Source organism: Pezoporus occidentalis, unplaced genomic scaffold, assembly GCF_034315485.1.
Source record: "Pezoporus occidentalis ecotype Australia unplaced genomic scaffold, CSIRO_AGI_Poc_V1 ctg167, whole genome shotgun sequence".
NCBI lineage: Eukaryota > Metazoa > Chordata > Aves > Psittaciformes > Psittacidae > Pezoporus > Pezoporus occidentalis.
The window spans coordinates 1,409,515-1,431,126 of NW_026913499.1; the positions used below are offsets into that span (position 1 = coordinate 1,409,515).

The 21,612-nt window shown below is 36.3% G+C and overlaps 1 protein-coding gene across 5 annotated transcripts in view; it reads left to right on the plus strand.

Annotated features, from left to right (window-relative positions):
* The window catches only part of CAMSAP2 (calmodulin regulated spectrin associated protein family member 2), an 84,522-nt gene that overhangs the window by 31,400 nt on the left and 31,510 nt on the right, over positions 1-21,612 (plus strand). For 3 of the 5 annotated variants that reach the window (XR_009963763.1, XM_062613450.1, XM_062613452.1), the window contains exons 3-6: positions 9,521-9,682; positions 10,348-10,431; positions 16,107-16,139; positions 20,220-20,361. Coding sequence is in view for 4 of the 5 variants with exons in the window: in XM_062613450.1 (XP_062469434.1) it covers positions 9,521-9,682; positions 10,348-10,431; positions 16,107-16,139; positions 20,220-20,361 (421 nt within the window). In the remaining variant the exon portion in view is untranslated. The remainder of the gene's footprint in view (positions 1-9,520; positions 9,683-10,347; positions 10,432-16,106; positions 16,140-20,219; positions 20,362-21,612) is intronic. The other 2 variants (XM_062613453.1, XM_062613454.1) reach the window with 1 other exon arrangement.

Sequence of the window (21,612 nt, forward strand, 5' to 3'; positions counted from 1 at the left end):
ATGGCAATTTCAGTGTTCAGCTGGGCTTTATGTGAGTTGCAGGGTTTTTTGAAACAATCCTGGAATTTAGTTGGAGATATCCATTCATAATTTGATCATTTTGTGGTTTGAGAAATAAGGGAACTGCAGCTAACTTCATATGTCTGTTTGCAGGAAAGCAGCATTCTGAGTTTAACTTTATTAGGAAAAAAACAACAAACCTCAATACAAATATAGTGATGTTGAGATCTAAGTATTTGAAGCAAATGAGAGCTGTGGAGTCTTTCTCTACATTTTAGTTTAGCCATTTATTTACCATGAGGAAGGATTTTGTGCTAATACCAGCTAACTTAAACATGATGGGAGACATTAGGTGATGACCCAGAGTGGTTGTAGATTCTCTGGTATTTCAAGTGCTGGAGAAATCCTTGAAACCTGAGATAGTTGGACCTCCTTTGGTAAGGGGCTTGATACAAGTTTTTCTAAGTTTTTAAGCTCTTTCTGTCAGATTTTATGGGTTTCTCTCCAGCAAACGCTACAAAGTAACAACTTGTTACATTCCATCTCAAACAGACTCATCCTTTATTGCACTGAGTAATCAACCTTCCAATCTCTCTTGTGTCAAATGAAGTAACCTGACCAAACCAGGATATTTTACTATTAGTACTGTTGTACTAATTTAAGCATCAAGTTTCTCTTTCTTATTAGTACTATGTGCCAAAAAGCTCATTACTAAAACTTAGCTCATAAGAACCCAAGGTCTCTGGCAGTAGGAGATGTGTTAAATGTTGAGAATTATGTAAAATATCATCGTCTGTGTTACTTTAGGGAAAATCTCATAAATTATTGTTGTAATATCAAGTTGATGGCATGACTTCCACCAGATTATCGTTTTACATTAATCCTTTATAAGGATTCTGAGATAAAGTGTGACAGTAGCTAACTAGTTTCTTCTTAAGAAAAAGACAAAACAGAAATGTAGATTAGTCAGCATGTTTTATCAGTTACCTGGGCAAAAAAGATGCTGTCCAAAAATGGCCATCAATATTTAACTTAGAAGACAATTAACAACAAGTCTTATGTTGCAGAGTTTCAAAACTAGTCTGTTCTGATAACATACTGAGCAGTGGTTCTGAGTGACTTTATTGGTGGAACTTGTAGCATACTGTGACACAGTGCCAGGACAAGTCATACACTGGAGAAGACATGTCTCTTTCCTCCTCCACTCTCATCTCTATGAATTAATATCCCAGCCTTACATATATTTGGGGGGGGGGGACGGACCTCAGCCTCTTTTCTCTCTTCTTTTCAAGCTTCCTTTGTTATGTACTTATAGCACATCCCTCAAACCTGAACTCTTAACCCCAAATTCTGTAGCAACCCAGCTTGTCTGGTCATTGCTCCTGCATCTCCACGAGGAAGTGGTAGTTCTGCACCTCTCCTAAGGCTGTGTTCCTGGAGCAGATGTTTTGAGAAGAACAGGCTTGGATACTAGTTGATGATAACTGCCTCTGCAGGTATTTTAGCTGAGCTGCCAGAGAAGTTAAAACACTGCTTTCAATGTCATTACTATGCAGGTATGAGTGAGTCAGGAAGAAGGAACTATTTTTTATTTATATATGGATATACTTGGTTTATAAATGGAACCCTGTTTCTCTTTTTCCCACTCCTGTATTCATCAAAGATTGGTGGAGATTGTTGTGGCAGAAAAAAATCTGATGATATTTTTTTATATCTACTGCTTGTTCTTGGTTTAAGTGTCTAAGATCAGGGAGAAAATGCACCTATGTAACAGAATGTAATTTTTTGTAAGAGATTTTTGTTTCTGGTTTATTTGGACAGGATTTGACTGTGTGACCTGGGAAAGTCCTTAATTATCTGCAAAAACAAAATACTCTGGGAAGTTTGAGGCCAGTGGTATTTGTTCATCTAAATGTTTATAATTATCTTGTTATTACTTATCCTTCATTAATTTCTCATTTTACTTTGACTAGAAATATCGTATGTTTGAACATTTAACACTTGGCATAAAGGCACTGAAATGCCTTCATGGTCTTTGCCATTAATTAGGCACTTGCTTTTTCCAGTAAATAATATGCAACTTCTGGAGTAATTAAATATATTTTAAAAGGGGGAGAAAAATCCCAAGTGGGTAGTGTGAAACTATAAAATGTGCCAAAATGAAAATAATGTGATTAGCACCATTTGCTGGTTCTTGATTCCCGTGCAAGTCATGCAGGTATTTTGTATCATTATGGCCTAGAGTGGGGCAAGGTCTTGTTTGGTTATGTGATTCAGAAGGAATCTGGGAATCTCTGTTATGTATTTAGTTAGGATTGAGCTAATAGATCAAATTATTCAATTCCCTGGCAAGCATAACGAAGAAACCTTAGGTAAAAGAACTTGAAAGTGCTGTCAAAATGCTTATCTCAGCAAGTATCTCATTAACAAATCCTTTTATTTGTTTGTTTTATAGATATTTATAGAATTGATTACTAAATTTTAAAAGTTAAAAAACAGATGGCTATAATAAATATTGAAGGTAAAAACCTTGCAGAACCTGCTACGATATGTTGAACATGACTCAGTAATGCCTGTTCTTGTTGAACAAGCATCTTATCAGAGTCAAGGGCTTGTTTTTCATGAAAATACAGCAAGGAGGTAATTCGATGTGATCATTCCATTGCAGGACAAGAATAACTAGACAATTGAGGTTATTTTAGAATTGTGCAAGGCATAAGTATTCTGTAAAGACAGAGAAGAACTAGGTCTGAAAATCATCACAAAGGGTGGAACTGACTACTTCAGACTGCTCTGTTTTGTTGATTGAAATCTTTTTAAGCTGTTGTTTCCTTTATAGTACCGGCGCAATCTTCATTTTACCATAAGAACGTTGATGAAATGAAGCAGTAGCTTTGAAGGTTGTAGTAATCACCTCTTGGCTCTGCTCACTAATTTCTTCCTCTCCTCCTGTGGAATCAAGACTTGGCCTGTGCTTTCCCTGAGATGGAATTCTGCAATTTTCCACTCTTAGTTGAGATTTGGAATTTAGGTGGTATCTCATTTTGAGACTTTGGTTATGTAAGGGAGGGTCTTTGGAAAAGGGTGCCTGGAGACTAAAGCTACTCAGCCTCCTTAAACAGCATTGTTGCGCATGTTTAATCCCTTTCTTGCCTATTGTTCCTGTCTTTCTTTTATTTTGTATATCAACAACTTTGTTTTTACTTCCTTTTCTCCTCAAGTATGTGTCCTGTAATGGTTATTCCATGTGATCTGCACATTCTAGCAGTTATAAATTCAGTGCCTGTTTTTGTGGGGTGATCCCTGTCTTTGATTATTGTATTCTTCTTCTTGCTTTGTTTCTTTCTAGTTATCTTTGCTCTGTCTTGATAACAATCTGTGGTAATAATCATACAAGGAAATGTCATGTTAATTTAAGAACTAGCATATACTGGCAGAACATTATGGGAATTTCAGTTTAAGAAATACTACTTAAAGTTAGCATTAACAGACAAATTATTGTTAGGAACATTCAACATATCTGTAATCTTAGTGCTTACTTGTGTATAGTATCTTCAGACTAAGTTTCATGAGGCCCATTAAATTTAATCTGTACCTTACTGTTAACTCGAAGTAACTGTTTCAGGTTACTGTTTCAAACTGTACTGTGAGAAGTATCTGGATCCAGAGCCCCTTTTCTCAGCCAGTAGAAATAGTTGGTAACATGGAAAGCCATTGATACAAAGGTGATAAAAATGTACACCAAGCTAATTATAGGGATCTCATCTCTGTTCTTTGCTTAAGTGCCTGATCTACTGTAGGCAAAATCTTCAGGGAATTTAGCTAGAAATAATATGTGCTTACTGTGCAAGTGAGAACTGGTGTGAAGGCCCTTATTTTTTTTTTTTTTTAGTATGGCCAAATTCCTTCATAAAAAATCTTCAAAAAAAATAAATTACTGAAACATGACTAGCTTCAGTAAGAACAGAAATGCATGCTTACATAGAATCATAGAATCGTTAGGGTTGGAAAGGACCTTAAGATCATCTAGTTCCAACCCCCCTGCCGTGGGCAGTGACACCTTACGCTAAATCGTATCACCCAAGGCCTCATCCAACCTGGCCTTGAATACTGCCAGGGATGGAGCATTCACAACCTCCCTGGGCAACCTATTCCAGTGCCTCACCACCCTAACAGGAAAGAATTTCCTTCTTATATCCAACCTAAACTTCCCCTGTTTAAGTTTTAACCCGTTACCCCTTGTCCTATCACTACAGTCCCTAATGAAGAGTCCCTCCCCAGCATCCCTATAGGCCCCCTTCAGATACTGGAAGGCTGCTATGAGGTCTCCACGCAGCCTTCTGTTCTCCAGGCTGAACAGCCCCAACTTCCTCAGCCTGTCTTCATACGGGAGATGCTCCAGTCCCCTGATCATCCTCGTGGCCCTTCTCTGGACTTGTTCCAACAGTTCCATGTCCTTTTTATGTTGAGGACACCAGAACTGCACACAATACTCCAGGTGAGGTCTCACAAGAGCAGAGTAGAGGGGCAGGATCACCTCCTTCAACCTGCTGGTCATGCTCCTTTTGATGCAGCCCAGGATAGGGTTGGCTTTGTGGGCTGCAAGCGCACACTGCCGGCTCATGTTCATTTTCTCATCGACCAGCACCCCCAAGTCCTTCTCTGCAGGGCTGCTCTGAATCTCTTCTCTGCCCAGCCTGTAGTTGTGCCTGGGATTGCTCCGACCCAGGTGTAGGACCTTGCACTTGGCATGGTTAAACTTCATGAGGTTGGCATCAGCCCACCTCACAAGTGTGTCAAGGTCCCTCTGGATGGCATTCCTTCCCTCCAGAGTATCAACCAAACTACACAGCTTGGTGTCATTGGCAAACTTGGTGAGGGTGCACTCAATCCCACTGTCCATGTCAGTGACGAAGATATTAAACAAGACCAGTCCCAACACCGATCCCTGAGGGACACCACTCGTTACTGGTCTCCAGCTGGACATTGAACCATTGACCACAACTCTTTGTGTGTGGCCATCCAGCCAGTTCTTTATCCACCAAGTGGTCCATCCATCAAATTGATGTCTCTCCAATTTAGAGACAAGGATGTCGTGTGGGACAGTGTCGAATGCTTTGCACAAGTCCAGGTACATGACATCAACTGCTCTGCCCCTGTACTTGAGCCCCATCATAGAAAGCCACCAAATTGGTCAGGCAGTATTTTCCCTTAGTGAAGCCATGCTGGCTGTCACCAAGCACCTTGTTGATTTTCATGTGCCTTAGCATGCCTTCCAGGAGAATCTGCTCCAAGGAACTTCCCCTGACTGCCATGATTTCTCAAATATGATGGCCAGCGGCTTCGCAACTTCATTTGCCAGCTCCTTCAGGACCTGCGGATGGATCTCATCAGGCCCTATGGACTTGTGCACGTTCAGATTTTTAAGATGGTCTCGAACCAGTTCCTCTCCTACAGTGGGCCCAAGGTCTTCATTCTCACAGTCCCTGTATCTGCCTTCCAAGACTTGGGTGGTGCAGTCAGAGCCTTTGGCAGTGAAGACTGAAGCAAAGAAGTCATTCAGAACCTCAGCCTTCTCCAAATCCTGTGTAGCCAGTTCTGAGAGCTTCGTGAGGGGACCTACATTCTCCCTAGTCTGTTTTTTATTTGCCATGTACCTGTAGAATCCCTTCCTGTTATCTTTAATACTTCTAGCTAAGTTTAATTCTAACTGAGCCTTAGCTTTCCTAACCTGGTCCCTAGCTTCTCGGACAACATCCCTGTACTCTTCTGTCAAAGATCAAATCTTTCCAAAGCATAGTGAAATTATGGGACTTTTTCTTTCAGTTAAAGGCTCAAGAGTCATTTGTTTCAGCACAAGGATAACAGTTATATCCTCAGTTTTCTTTCTACCCCTTTCTTCAAGTACCATAGTGGAAAATGGTGTTGTCTATGAGGGCAGGTCAAAAGAGAATTCCTGTCTTGAATATTGATTAATGTAATATGAGAAATATCCTTAGCAGTAAGTATTAATGTAAGAGCTGCCTATAATATGTGATATTTATCCATATGTCTCTGCATGTACTGTAACACATACACCTTTTGCTTAGTACAGTTTTTAATGAAGTTGTTTGCAGTCCTTCAAGGGAGATGGAGCAACCTCTGTAATCAAAAATTAGGCAGATCGGCAGTCATGCTCAGAATAATTTTTCTTCTACAGTTCAGTAAGCTGCTTAAGTGCTGTGTAACCTACATTACAGGACAGAAACTAATGAGTAATTACATGAGATTGTAAAGATTAGTAAATTAAAACCCTTGTGTTCTGTGCAGGGTGTAGCTGGGAAAGACAAAGCCATGTTTGTGTCTTAGGAAAAGTCTCTCTAAAAATCCTGCATCTGGTATTTTATTTCTTTTATATTTTGTGGTGTGCCGTGTAAGACTTTAGTACTTTGCACCATTGCAGTATACCGAGCAAAGAAAGAAAAGATTTCTTTTTAATTGGATTAAACCAAATCTCTGCATAACAGCTTCGTGATAAAACAGTGTATTACTTCCTGTGCTGTTTACTACTGCTGTGTTGAGGTTGATTTTCTTAAGATATTTCTCTACTGGACTTGTATCTTATTCTGTGTAACTTAATATGTTACTGATTTTTTTTTTTTATTATTATTTCTCTAATATATATATATATATGTATGTGTATTCAAAATCATGTGTCCTTATTCAAATTTTCCTTGCTGCAGTTCTGGATGTGGGAAGTGTGTGACAGCGTGAAATCCTGCCTTGGGGCTTTTTTTTGTTTTATGCTGTACATCAGAATTCTGACATCTTGGAGGAAATGGCAGCATTTAGGGTACCATATTGTTACCAGTCATCAGCAGTGCCAGGGGAGATCCTTCAGGCACTGTATTACAGGCCTGTCCAGAGAAAGAAGATATTGCTGAGCAACTGATTCTAGTTTCTGCCCAGCTCAGAACAGAATCTTTGTTTTCCCCTCAGTATCCCCTTAGTTGCTTCCTTGTGATATAATTCAGTCAGAACTCTGGATCCAACTAGTAAAAGTGACCTCTCCCTCTGCATTTTTAGCTGTATCTAAAATATACTGTTCAGTGAGAGATGTACCAAAAAATAGGATCTTTGTGTACTATTTACTGCTGATAAACCCCTATATCTGGAAGAGTGGGATACTGTTTTTGTAGTGCAGTTTTTAATTTAGTCTGTCTTGTTGAGCTTAGTGAATTAAAAGATGTAAAAGAATGCAGTTTATCTTACTCTTTGCAGAATAATTGGAAGAAACCCAGCAGAGTTGTTTGTGGAATTAAATGGTTTTCTCTCTTGTATTGTACCTCCTTAAAAATGCAAAACCACAACTATTTTTTAAGTATAAGGTATCTTGTGCTCAATTGGTTGCTTGATATTTTCTAGGGGAGAAATCCATAGATGTTAGTAGTTTTTAATTTCTTTAGTATTAAATTACTTATGGGGGGGGTCTAAATGAAAAATAGCAGGTTTGCAGTTTGTTTCTCAGGGTGATAACATGCAAGTTGACTCAGAGTCTTCATTTTATTACTATTTTTTTTTTTAAATATCTCCTTTTGAGAATCCTGCCTGGATTTTAAAGAAAATAATTAAGTCATTTTTGATACTCTGAAGATACTGCAATCTGAGCTGGAAACTGCTGTAAAACTGCATGGATTTGTATGGTTCACCCAAGCTCCGCAATCCCTCACAAGGTTTTAGGACGTTACTAATAGTAAATGTGATTCTCTTACCTGAATTCCTTCTCTGCACTGCATTGCTGGGCCAACAAAGGAGTGACTCTTTTGTATCTGTGTATAGAATTGTCACATTTCACACTGGGGTGCAGTTTCTTCAGGAGGCTGGTAATGGGCAATGCTCTGTCTTTTCCTTCTTAAATACTTTGGGTGGCAAGAATCCAGCTCCCCAGCTCTTTCTTTCATTCACTCATAAGAACTCATATCGGTAGTTGTCAACTGAAGGTCTGTAAATAAATTCATAAGGCAGATAAATTTGGTGAAAAGAGTTTATTCTGAATAAGCTGGTCTTTGGTGGCATGAGTTAAGAGGCACAGCTCAGCTCTGCTATTTGTGCTAAGAGCATGGATGGGGGTGTGTGGCAGATGGGGCACTCGGGTCACATCCAGGGTCCAAAGAGAATGAGCTTATCCCAGGAAGGCTGGCTGTCAGGAACAGTTTTGTGAATGTCTTTAGTAGATAAAATGATTGCCCCTGTTTTTGGTCAAACAAAGAAACTTAAATGTGTGGTGCTTGCTTCTGAGGCAAGCATCATCACTTTCATTGGCGGTACAAGCACCAAGGGCAGCACAGGTTGGGTCTATGCATCTTTTTCCTGTTGGGCATTCTGGAATAAATGCTGTGCGTATACTACCTTAACTATAATGATTAGATAACATATTGCTGTGTGACTCATGTTGTTCATTGCTGTTGCCATGGCTGTTACAGCTACCTTGGGAGATGTTTATATGAATATTTTGTTAATAGAATTGAAGTGATGGTGCTAAGTGTTTGGGATCTTGTTTGTATCATGAGCTGTTTAAAGGCAGTTTTTAAAAAAAAATACTGTCTTTTGAAATTGTTCTGGCTTGTGGGAGATGTTGCTTAATACTTAGCTGTTGCTGTTCTTACTGTGAAGCAGGAACAAATCTGTTTAGCTGTAGGCACTGCCTCTACACACAGCCATTATTTTCTTATTCAGTCATAAGAATCTAAAGTAAATCCTGGTTGTCATTTTTTTTTGTTGTTTTGGGTTTGGCTTTGGCTTTGGCTTTTTTACTTCTGGGGGGTATTTTTAATTATTGCAAATTATGAAATAGCCATTGTCTTTCAATAATGACACCAGGAGAAATATATCTCCTCTTTTAACAGCAGCTGCATTTTATCTATCAGTATCTTCTTATTTTAAATCTACTATTGCATGCAGAGGTGCATCGGCATAACATAATCAGTTTACTAGAAGAAAACTTAATGCTTTCTAACATGTTGGGGTTTTACTCAAGAATAGTATAATTGCATCTTCTTCCTGTATTATGCCTTTAAAACCAGATCAACTTCCACTTATTAATGCAGCATTTTCATGATGATGAAGGTTGTTTACCAGTCAGTCTCAGCTTTTATTTCCAGTACTAATAACACTCATCAGGCAGGGGCTTTTTGTTTTTACTCAGGTAGCAAGCTTAAGAGAGCTCTTCAGCTTCATTAAAAGTGAAGTAATTTTTGAATCATTAAAATTGCTTGTTCTTTCCATTTCCAGTTCCTTGGTTTTGGTGTTAATATTGTTGCAGAATTTATAATTTGCAATCAGCTTTTTTTTTTATTTATGTCCTTGTGCTCCGTGCTGCATTCTCAAATCTGTTATGTATGTTTGTCTTCGTTTGTCTTTCATTCAAATGCTGACAACCAGACGGAAAACTTCTAGCTGTGTTCAGAAATGACTTATAAGAAAGTGATCTTTTGATTTGCAAACTAATTAGGTAGTTTTCAATTGCTGCTTCTCTTTGTAGAGTGCTCACTTGGCCATGATCGATACTCTTATGATGGCATACACTGTAGAGATGATCAGCGTTGACAAAGTCATTGCATGCAGTCAGCAGTATTCATCCTTCTTCCAACCTACAGATCTACCTTATGACATTGAAGATGCTGTCATGTACTGGATAAACAAGGTATGAGTACTGGAAAAGCAAGCTGTGATCTTTCTTTGTAGTCTATATGATTCAGTTAGAGATGAGTGGGTAGGATATGTATGTATGTAGGTATATGAAGACTGTCTGATAGACTGTTCCTTCATCTGCTGTGTTTGGATAATAAAAAGCAAAGTTTCAAGGAGTAAACAAGTTAAGTGAACAAAAAAAGTGGGAAGTCTAAATAAAACACTGTCATACGCATTACATACGACATCTTAGCAATCATTGTCATGTTGAGATGTCATGACAGCAGCTGCTTAAGATTCTCTGGCTCAGAGAGTTGTTACCTCATTGGGTAATTTATCATGATTTAAAAGCAAGGTATTCTGTTTGTACTCAAACACATGTTGCTTGAAGCGATCTCCCTTCACTGCATAATCAAATAAAGTAACAAGGATGTGCTGTTAATCAAATATGATTAAACATAATAAGGGGCAGGTTAGTTTGTACAATGTAAAGCTAACAAGTAGTGACCCCAGACTGTATCTGAACTGATGTTTTCTGATCTGGCTTCAGGGCTATAGTCTGAAAATTTTGTTTCATCTTTTCAGTTGTTGGTGGTGGTGATTTAGAGATCTTTTGGAAACTTATAATTTCTACTTCTTTCTTAGAACAGACCACTGAATGAACTGTTTTGTGTCTAGGTAAATGAGCATTTGAAAGACATAATGGAACAGGAACAAAAACTAAAAGAGCATCATGGTGCAGAATCTGCAGGAGTTCAAAAGGTAGGAGTAAGACTTAAAATCCTTTAAAAAAAGAATAGGCATTTCATCTGTCAACAGAAACTACTTGCATGTAGTACGTACAGGTAAATATACATTTGCAGACATTGAACTTTTGACTGCACGTGAAAGAAAGCAAAGTTTTAGTATTCAGTCATTTTGCTATTAGTTTTATTGTTTCCATGAATATACCCATTTAAATGTAACACAAATCAAGTTGCACTTTTTATTTCCAGTTATCCTTTTTGACAAATATTTCATAGCAGGGAAACATCTTTTATGTTAGTCCTAAGGAATGTATTAAGGTTATTTATTATTTAAATAACCTTATTTATTATTTATTTAATTAATTAAAACTAGTCAAAAAAAAAAACCTACATTTTTATTCATCGTTTTTAATGTTTTTTTTTTCTTGTGAGTTGCATGTACCTCAAAAGAAAATTCTGCGCGTTGCATCATGGGAAGCATTGCTGTGGCTATGATCCAAAATACTGGTTGATTACAGGTTTTATATATATGATAAAAAACAGATTACATTGGATTCTCTTTCCTAACAGGATGTTCTTTCCTTTTGTTTGTGGAACTCAGTTAATTAAAAAGCATTATACCCATCAAAACACGGAAGGATATAATACTGTTCCAGAGTATGTTAAAATGCTTGCTTCAGAATGAGATCATTTATCCTATTGTGATATAATTAGTATTGGGGAATTGGTAATCAATTTGAACACCCTGTGGTATTAACCCTGCTCTTGAATGCAGAACAAATCTCCTAGCTACTGCAAAGCTGTAATCTAGCTCCATTTTCATGTAAGCAGCTACCTCATTTTGAATGCTACTGTGAAAGAGTTGTGGGATACCTGGCTAGATTAGAAGCTCAGCTTCAAAAAGTATAAATGCAAGGAATAGCTTTCCACTTGTGGCTTCTTTTTAAATATAAGGAATAATTGAAGGCTAATTGCTATGTACGTGACTCAGCAAAAGAAAATGGTATTTTTCACAATATAGTGTGACCCTACTGCATATATCTTGATATGGAAAATTTTACCTGTATTCAGTAGTGATAATAGCATAGAAATCTGGAGAATAAGATATCATTGACCAGTTCATCTCTCAAATTTAGATAAAACAAAGTAAATGGGGGATAGGGAGATAACCTGTGGTCCTCTGTCCTCTAGTGATTTTTCTTTATCCTGAAAATAATAGTGGGAAGTTTTGTGTGGATTTTAGGTCACTTTGAAATATGATAATAGTTTTTAAAATAGAGTGCTTGGGAGTCTTAATTTGGCAAACAAATATATATCAAAGGGAAAATTCAGAGCAATGCCATAAAATTATCTGTATTTGTAAACATTCAGTAATGTTTATGTTCCTTTATAGTTTGCATTTTATATTAGGAATAGCAAGATAAAATTTCTAGTTTATAAACTTTATAAATTTTAGTTTATAACTTTATTATCAGCATTCTTGAAACAGCTCTTGAGACTTGGGTAGTCTGTACCTCTGAATGCATAAATGGGACAAATTCACATAAAAATGGTATATGCATTTGTAGTGTTTTCGTATGAATTGCGAAGCTGTAACACAATCAAAGCCCTAGTCTGTTGGTTGATGTACAAATGCATTTGTGGCTCCTGTCAAGCATCTCCTAGTATTTATTCCCAGATACCCAGGTGTTTTTCCCTGTCTTCATACTGCATCAGGCTATGCATTTTTCTTTTTATAGCTCAGAATCAGTGATATGGCCTGTTACTTTATGGAATTTTTACCTTTTATATGTCAGCAGAGCTGTGAAATATTTATAGCTAAATTCCTCTATCAGGTTTCAGTATTGCTGAAATATGTCTATATTTTAATCTGAATAATAATTAGTATGATTTCCTTTTTTTTCCTTCATGCTATGCCTGGGTTAGTTATTAGTATCAGCAGATACTAATCAGGGGGGATTGTATTCTGCCTTTGTATTAACTGAAGTAGTAATATCGCATGGTTTTCCATTTTTATGGGTAAATTAAATTATACTTCTATATATTAAGTATAGCATTTCCATGCTCGTATTTCAGTTGTAGCTTAATTCTCAGTACCTGAATTCATTTGTTTTATTTTCTTTTTTTGGTGTTTTCAAACTCCTAACTGCTGCTTCTATTTTTATTTTAAAACTTGGCATGAAGGGGAACTGGAATGTTTCTTTATTCATCTTTTCTGCCTTCCACCATCCTTCCACCAGGCTGGGGCTCTCATTTGTAATTTAGGTCTTTTGTTACCAACAGCAGTTCAAAAAGTGATGATTCCATTCTAAAATTAAAGAAACTTTGCAGTCTCCCTTCTGCTCTAGACAAACACCTTCGGATATTTAAGTTTCAGAATTTCTAAGGTGTGGTCAGGTTTTGAACCCAAACTAAATTTAAGGATGTTTCTTATGCTGATTTACAGACACAGCCAAACAAACATAGGGAGAATGGGTCATTCTAGTCATTAGGGAAAGCTTTTCTTTAGTTCTGGTTTCTGGCCAAGAAGCAGCAAAGTTGCATGCCTAAAAGGTGACCAAAGGTTAATATGTGAACTTTTTAATTATGTTATGACTTCCTACTGGCATAAATTCACCAATTTATCAGTTGTGAAAAATAATTTAAACATAATCCTCAAGCCTGCCAAATTAATGCTTTACTATCTTTTTGCAATAAATAGTAAATCTCTACATTTCTAAAAATTGTCAACATTATTTACACAGACTAATAGATGACAAAAACTGGTAAGATACACCTATTTTCTGTTTCTGGATAGATAAAACCAGTATTAATTGATCATGAGATGTTCTTTTGTTTTCTTTCACTTTCTTCTGCCACTAGCTTTCTGTAGAAGATAAGAGAGGAAGCAGTATGTATGATTTTTAGTTCCAGGTAGTCCTCTGTGGATCTTGATCATCTGGTGATTTGTGGTAACCTCATCTTTCTCTGGTAGTGTCTCTGCATCTTCTTTCAGAATTAGGATTTCAAGTTTTGTAGTGAATAGATTTTGGTTTTCAGACTTCCCTTGAGTAATATCCAGTGAGTGTATGGTTGCACTGGTTAAACTACTGATTCTTAATGTAGTTGAAGCTTTCTCAAAAACCTGTAACTTTTCCATCTGCTTTTGTGATTTACACTGAATCCGTTTTAAAAGATTTAAGCCAAATCTATGCAAATCTTGTGAGAGAAACAAATGTAAGAGTATTCTTCCAAAGACATGGATCCCTTAAATGTGGGTTGTTGGATCTTTTTAATAGTTTAAACAGTGCAACTTCTTGTGTGAAGGTAAAACACTAACTCCATAGTTCTACTTTCAATTCAATGTGTCATAAATCCACACTGCTAGCAAAATCTAACCTGTCAAAAAGAAAAGTTTGCAGCAGGATCAGCTTGATCCAATTAATGCAACTAATGCACAGCTGCATGAACACAAATGATGGTGCAAGGAAGACAGCATAAACAAGTGTTTAATGAAGGACAGGACTACCACTTTTTGGCATCATAGAATGAATTTATACTGAGCTAAATTTATAATAGTCATGCTTAAAACTTTTTATTAGGGGGATTAAACAATCTTGTAAAACTGTAAGCCCTCAACCTGAGTTATTGTTTATTCTTTTGGGGGTTGTTTTTGTGGGTTTTTTTTGGGGGAGGGAGGGTTGGTTAGTTTTGGGGGGGCTCTATGTTTAGGTTTTTCAGGTTTTTATTGCTTGGGGTTTTGTTTTTGTTTTTTTTTTTGAGAAGTCAGGATTCTTTGATCTGGTTTATAATATGGAATTTTTTACAAAGTTCAGGGGAAAAAAGATTTTTTTCCTGTTGGCATAAAGTACCAATTCAGCAGCCATTGAATCCCCTTTATGTTCTCCAAACAATTTCAGCTTTTCTTTCTCTCTTTCCAAGTGCATTTACAAAGTATGTATTTATAAATCTTACAGTATGTTTGAATTTAAACTTCATTATCTTGAGTCTTTCAGCCTCTTGAAGCATATTCATAGTCATCTCCACCATAGTTTCAGCCAAGTGGCAAGTAAAAATTTGTATTTCATTGCTAGTTTTGAGTTCAGTTTGTACTGCTACAGAGAGCTTGTCTTTGGAATTGAAACAAATATGTGGGATTTTTTTTCAAAGAGTAGTTCTTCAGCCTACCATTACATAGGTATCGACAGACCTTTTGAGTCCAGGTATGAAATACACTTCACCTTGATAAATCAAAGAATTTTTCTATCAGGGACCAATAGGTAGCCCAGGTCTGATCTCACCCAATTTATCTAAAACTTTGCTTTATGATACATTTTAGAATTCCTGATTGCATTTGAGAGTTAAGACAGCTTGTTTTCAAATTCATGTACTTGTCCATATTTTGACTATATTTCAGTAAGGTGACAAGAAACCGGTGAAAAATTGGGTAAATGTCTAGAGCCACACATGAGCATGCATTTTGTAGTACATTCTGAGTGGCTTTGGGGTTTTCCACTGTAACAGTCAGGTTGAATGGAGGAGAATAATGTTGAGAATAGTCATGTTACTATGCACACATACACACCCTTTTGTGTACGATTGCTTTTTTACATAAAAGCTTGGTTCATTGCTATGGTTACTTCAGAGGGCTTATAGAAGCCCAGTATTTTGACAACTATGTAAAATAATAAGCTTCCATAGCAGTTTTTTCCATACTAAAAAACTTTTTCACCATTTCCAGAAAGTATTTCTTTTAAGAAAAACCCAGAAAGAACTGCTTTTCTACACATTAGTATTTTTTTTTATTCCTACAATTACACCAACAGTGTTGATGTTTTCTATGTGTTATTTATAATACTGTTAACATGATGTTTTTTTCTTAATAGTAAAAGTATTATACCAGACTAGTGTATAGACTTACAGAAAAAATCACTGACTTCATTGTACTTAGGATTAAGCTTTTAAGTAAAACTTTTTTTTTGCAAAACTTTCATTTAAATTTTTTTTATCACATTAGAGTTTAGATTTTTTATATATGCTTTCTGATAATTTCTCTACCAGTAGCCAAAACCCCATCTGCATTTCAGGTCATTGCACATCATGCAGCTGATGCTAATGTGATTTGTCACTGCAAAAATATAACTGCCTGCACCTCTTCTTGTTCTGAAAACTGTCATATGCTTTGTTAAAAAATATTGTTGAATGTTATAAACAACTGTTTGGCTTGAAGTAGCTAATGCAAACTTCACTGCAATTGGTTGGACTGTATACTACAGTGTGTTTATACCTTTTTTTCCATTGCTTTAGCTTCCCTGCTTTCCCGTATGTGCTGTTGGAGTTCATTTTGATACTTATGATATCATGACTTAAAGTCTCAAATGAATTCTTCAGTCAGATTGCATATGTAGGGTACAATTAGCTGGGTGAAAATATTAAATGGCATTCATCTGACAGTCTTACCTGTTCATGTGGGAAAATTACAATTTGCATCTATAAAGACTGAAGACATTTCGCCAGTGTTATTTCTGCTAATTAGATCAATACGCTGAGGCTACAGTGCACTAATGCTTATGTTAAATTAAAATTCACTGTTATATAAAACTGAGAATGTTAAAAAAATTGCTTTGTAAAATTAATTTATGAAATCTGATAAAATGTTCCTTTTTTTTTTGCTTTTTGCTTTTATTCTTTTTTCTACTGCTTCCTCTGAAGTCTCCTACCAAATGGTTTTGGAAACTGGTTCCTGTAAGTTTGCCCAACTGCTTCACTTTGATCAAATAGCTTATTTTGGGAATGGCTTTGTCCATGTCATGCTGGTCTAGTCATTCATTTCATTTGTCTCTACAAGATAATTTTCTAAGAGATTGTTCTACCAAAGGTGTGCATAATTCAGGGGCTTATTTTGCAAGGTAGTCTGTGCAAAATAAATGTAAGATGTGATGCTGGATAAGGCAGTCAAGTTCTTCATGGGTTTGTATAAGGCAGTGCTACCTGTTACTAACTAATGTCAAATGATCAATTTTTTTGCAAACTACTTTTTCATCAGCTTTCAGTAGACATACTCTGTTCGATACTGACTCTCTGTTGTAAGAGACATGCAGAAATAGTTTTTGATTGTTTATGCTACATGGACTCTGAAATTTTCTGATTTAACAATATGCAGCCATCACACCATTTCTCTAGAATTGCTTTATTTATCATCTGATTCAAGACTACTCTTAATCTCTCCCAACACAAAGTAACCCAAAGCAGTCTACTTTTAGTGAGACTATACTAAAAGTGATAAAAAGTTAACTGTTAAGGCCTGCAACAATAATAAAGTTTGTGTTCGCTGTGCTGTGTCACCTTGGGTTACTTTCCTCATCATATAGTTCACCCCTGAAAGCATTCAGACTGTTTATACTTTAACAGGTTTGGCTGGGAACAAAGTAGTCAGCTGTTTAGGTATATATAGAATTGCATACTTCTGGTCTGAATTCCAAAGAACTAATATTGATCTATCTTTAAGGGTTACCAGATAACTGGTCTAGCAATCCTTCAGGTATTTGTTGTCATAACTGGTAAAAGATTGTTCATACATTGCAAAAAGAATTAAAAATAACAAGGCAGTTGCATGTAGGTAACAGAAATTACTTGGTGTCTGGAAAATCAGTTTGAGTGCTGTATTCAGCAGACTAGTCAGTATTCCAATTCATAACAGTTTATGCTATGTAGGCAATTTCTCTGTAGTGCTATCTGTTACAGTTGTGACACACAAATACACTGCTCTTCACGGTATAGTCCCTGAATTAATTATTATTTTTTTTTAGTTAAGATAGCATAATTAAAAGGAGATAAAAATGGAACACACCCCCCCCCCCCCAAAAAAAAAAAACCTGATCACAATTTTTTTTGTTTCATTCCTACAAAATAACTGCTACTTCAGAGTAGTTTCAGAATATGTTTTTGTTCTATTTTTGCCAAAAGTGTTAGTTTACTAATGATTCTCTTCCATTGCATAAAAATGATGCCAAATAGAAGGTATTTCATCTCCTGAAAAGCTAACTCCAGTTTGCCTGCCAGCTATATATAAACAATTTGAAGTAGTGATGTTTATGTTACTTTGAGCTTGTTAGTTTAGTAGATACAGTTGAAATGCAGGTGCTACTGATGATATAGTAGGAAGACAGTGGCTCAGGCTACTCTTAACAGTTCAACCAGGCTTCTGATCTCTTCCTTTTATGTAGAGCAAGTGTTTCATAGTGAGATATTCCTGAGCATACAGGCAGCTGAAAACTTTGAGAAGTAAATTTATAACATGTTATCTACTGTATGGTAAGTGGATAAGAGCATTCATTATTAATGATTAACTTGGAATACACATGAGCACTTAAGACAGAGTAGCTGGTGTGCTTTTGGTTCATCTTTAACTGACCTTGTTCATATCTAAGTGTCTCAACTACACCTAAACTTGTTTTAAGTGGAATAAGCTCAGAGATGTTAAATCAGGATTGTTTAGGATCTCAGAAACAAGATGTCTGTGTTATCATTTATATTTCAGTTAGCACTAAAGCTTTATAATAAATGTAGAAGTTCATCTTTTGCATTATTGCATCCATATTTAATAGCAAACATTACAACTGATGAGAGGTTTCTTCAAAAAGAAGTTTATTTAAAATGCAGTGTGATTATCAGTGTCTCTTATTTTTCAGTATAACTACTTTTATCTTTTCAGCCAAATTGAAACATGATGCCTGTTACACCCTAATGAACATAGCATGTTGGGTTATATAAGTTTATTTTTCTTGAAGTAACATGCCTGGCATACACTCTCCAATGAATTAATTTCTCTTTCTAGCTCTTTAATGATATGACACAGTTTCCAGCATCTGCAGGCACTGTTTATAAGGCCAGTCAAAGCATCGTTAAAGTGGCAGTAGACTTTTTCACAGGATTTAGTGTACAAGACCACTGTATTATCCATTTCTAGTATTTTTGAATATTCCAATAAAAAGACACTATTCAAAATAATATAAATTACACAGGGCTTGTTGGACCATGGTTTGAGTCCATCTGTATTCTGTATTTTTTATGATGTAATATTTCCTAGACTTAATTTTAGTCATTTTGAGGAGGAAGTACTTGGATATATTAGGTTGGTATTTGAAACTTACAGTGGGGCATTGGATTGGCATAGGGTGAAAAAGAACAAACTTTTGCTGCAAGGATAAGTGGTCTATTTTGTTAGAAATAGTAGGGAGTATTACTAATGTGGAGAAAGGAATATTAATAATGCATGAAACATTAACATGATTTTGTTTGGTGTTAGTGAATATTTCCAATAGAATGCAAAAATAGCATTTTCGTATTTATACAGTATACTTGACATGCAAGCACCAGGACGTGACAAGTATGAAATAAAGACTAACTCTCAGGGTTGGGCTTTTTTTTTTATAATTATTTTAATTGGGTAAAGGCTAAGTTCTGTGGGCTAAATACAAGCCCTTTATTTTTCTGGAACTGGTGTGTCTGCTGCTGCCAGGTTAGACTCGTACTTCTTGAGCCAGTTAGAGGAGACTAACATGCATTAGAGATAATCACATGTGATTCTTGACAGAAATCCAGTGACAGTAAGTATAGCCTTCAGGGTTAGTCTGTGGTTCCACACTAGCAAAGTTAGCTTAAACAATTCTCACCTGTAAAACCTCCAGCCCTGCTCACTCATTCACAGCTGAAACAAAGGAGAAGAGAGATGTTGTAGCTGCATCAATGGTCTTGTCAGGCAGCCCCATCAGCAATTGCTCCAGCATATCTAAAAGGTGGAGAGTAAGAGATAGGGACTGTCAGCTTCAGCTTTGCTGGAAAAGTAACATCCATGAAGATTTTTCAGAGTCCCTGCACAAAACGTTCCAGTTTATTGTGTATAGATGAACAAAAATAGTGTAAATTTAACTTAGAAATACCTTGGCATCCTCTTGGCATCTGTGATATGAATGCAACAGTAATCTTTCATATTGTTTTAAAAATAAATCTTAGGAAATTCTATTAACCAATTAAAATCTGTATCACTTTCTTCCACCTCCATTTGTTTTCCCAGGAAGAAGTGAAAAAATAAGGAGATGAATATCTTTTTTTAAGTAAGCCTCCCTCTCCCCCCTCCAAAAAAAAACCATGAAAAATATATTCACTGCAGATAAATGCTATCTTGGTATTCTGAACTAATGATCTCTTTATACATCAAGTTGTTTTCAAAATGCTTTCATTTTATAATGGGCCACTGCATGGTCATCACACTTGACCATTAATGCTTCTCTATATTTATGACTACTTGTAGTGCAAATGCCAGTAATAAAAATAGAGTTGATCAAATGCAGATTTCCTAGCTTCTGAATTTGTCATATGAATGAGATTTGGGCAAGGTTCTTAGGTGTGTTAAGTTCACAGAGTCATTTGACTTGCCAGTAAACTGAAGTTATACACCAGCTAAGGATTTGTCTCACTGTGTTTACACACAGATCATTTCTGATTGTATAACAATGAGTATTGAATGTTACATAAGGTTTAAAATATGATTTAATTCAGCGTGCTATACAGAGATCATCAAAATTTGGTAGTTTTGAAGGAGAGGCTCAATATTAGCATAGTAGGTTCCTTTCATTTTTAAGTATTATTTCTGCCATTCACAAGGGGGCATAACATGAATAGTTTAAAGGGTTTTAACACTGAGAATATTCAGTTGTTCGAATACTGCTTTTCCACTAACAGGGCATAAAACCTACAGTATAAATGTTTCTTCATATGTTTCAGAGTCTTTGTCTCTCTGAATTTCTTCATTCTGTATTGTAGGCTCGTTACAGGAAGGAGCAGACATTGCTTAAACAGCTGCCCTGCATTCCGTTGGTGGAGAATCTGCTTAAAGATGGCACAGATGGTTGTGCTCTAGCAGCTCTGATTCACTTCTACTGTCCAGATATTGTTAAACTAGAGGGTACGTCTAACGTGTCTCTATGCTGGTAAAATTATGTCCATGAAAGTTTAAATGTCTGTCTTTGATAATTATGTGGAAAAAAAAAGGTGCTTAAATGTGATACAGAAGAGGCAAAATTTGAGTGAGGTTTTATTTAATACTACCTTTGTACCCGTTTATTTTTACATTTAAATAAAAGCAACCAAGGTGTCCTTCCATGTTGTGCTTATGTTATCACACTAATATAAACATAGTAGGTTATATGATTATAGAATCTGACTGTGACAACATATTTGCCTTTGTGTCTGAAACTTAAAACCACCTGGAAAACTTTTATTCTTGAAGCTGCGTAAGCTTTCTTGTGAATCTGAGAAGTTACAGATTTAAAACATGGAAAATGAGTTAGTCAAGCCCAGCATAGTTGCAGTGCATGGCAGATAGTTGCTCTCTGGGGGGGCATTTACTTCATCTGATAGTTAACTATATAATTTATAAAGTAAACAAAAACATGCAGTCTAGTACATATTGGTGGTGTGCTGTTCTATAACAACAGTTGTCTCTGATAATAAGCAGCTTCATCTTGTTCTTTTGCTCAGTGTCCTGGTTAAAGTCATATCTTGGCAACTGAGAGCCTCATGTAGTTATAAAATGTCTTGTCAGCTAACACCTATCATGTTCTTCCTGTGTTCTGTCCATAATGCCTTTGATGTCGTGGGAACACTTTGAAAGAAGCATCCTGAGAAATCCAGGAATACGAACAAGAGTATAAGGCTTGCTAAGGACTCAAATTGGAATTCATATACACAACCACTTTGTAGGAAGCTTGCAGCGCAGTAGACATTGAAGATGAAAGGCACCAAGATGCACGCATTCACCATTCTTCTTAGGCTTGTGAATTTTGAAAAATGTAACTTCCAGTTTACATAAATGTTGTAGCCAAATACTGTTGTACGTGATTAGGCAAGAATTAGAACTTGGATAATGTTGAATAGGGCTAACACCTAATTCCATCTTACTGTTTTAGCATAGCTGAAAATATGGACAGTCTGAAAGATCTTGTATACCTCGCATGACCACATACATACTTACCAGCAGATTGCTCCAGCATCTGACTTTAAACAGACAAGGCATATGTTGTCTTTGGAACTTTCGTGTTAATATTGTTGTTAGGTGTCCTGACAATGTCTTCCCTAAATATACATAAATGTGCCTGTCATTGTCTCAGAAGTAAATTCAAAGGTACTCTGAAGTGACTAGCAGCTTTTAAAAAAG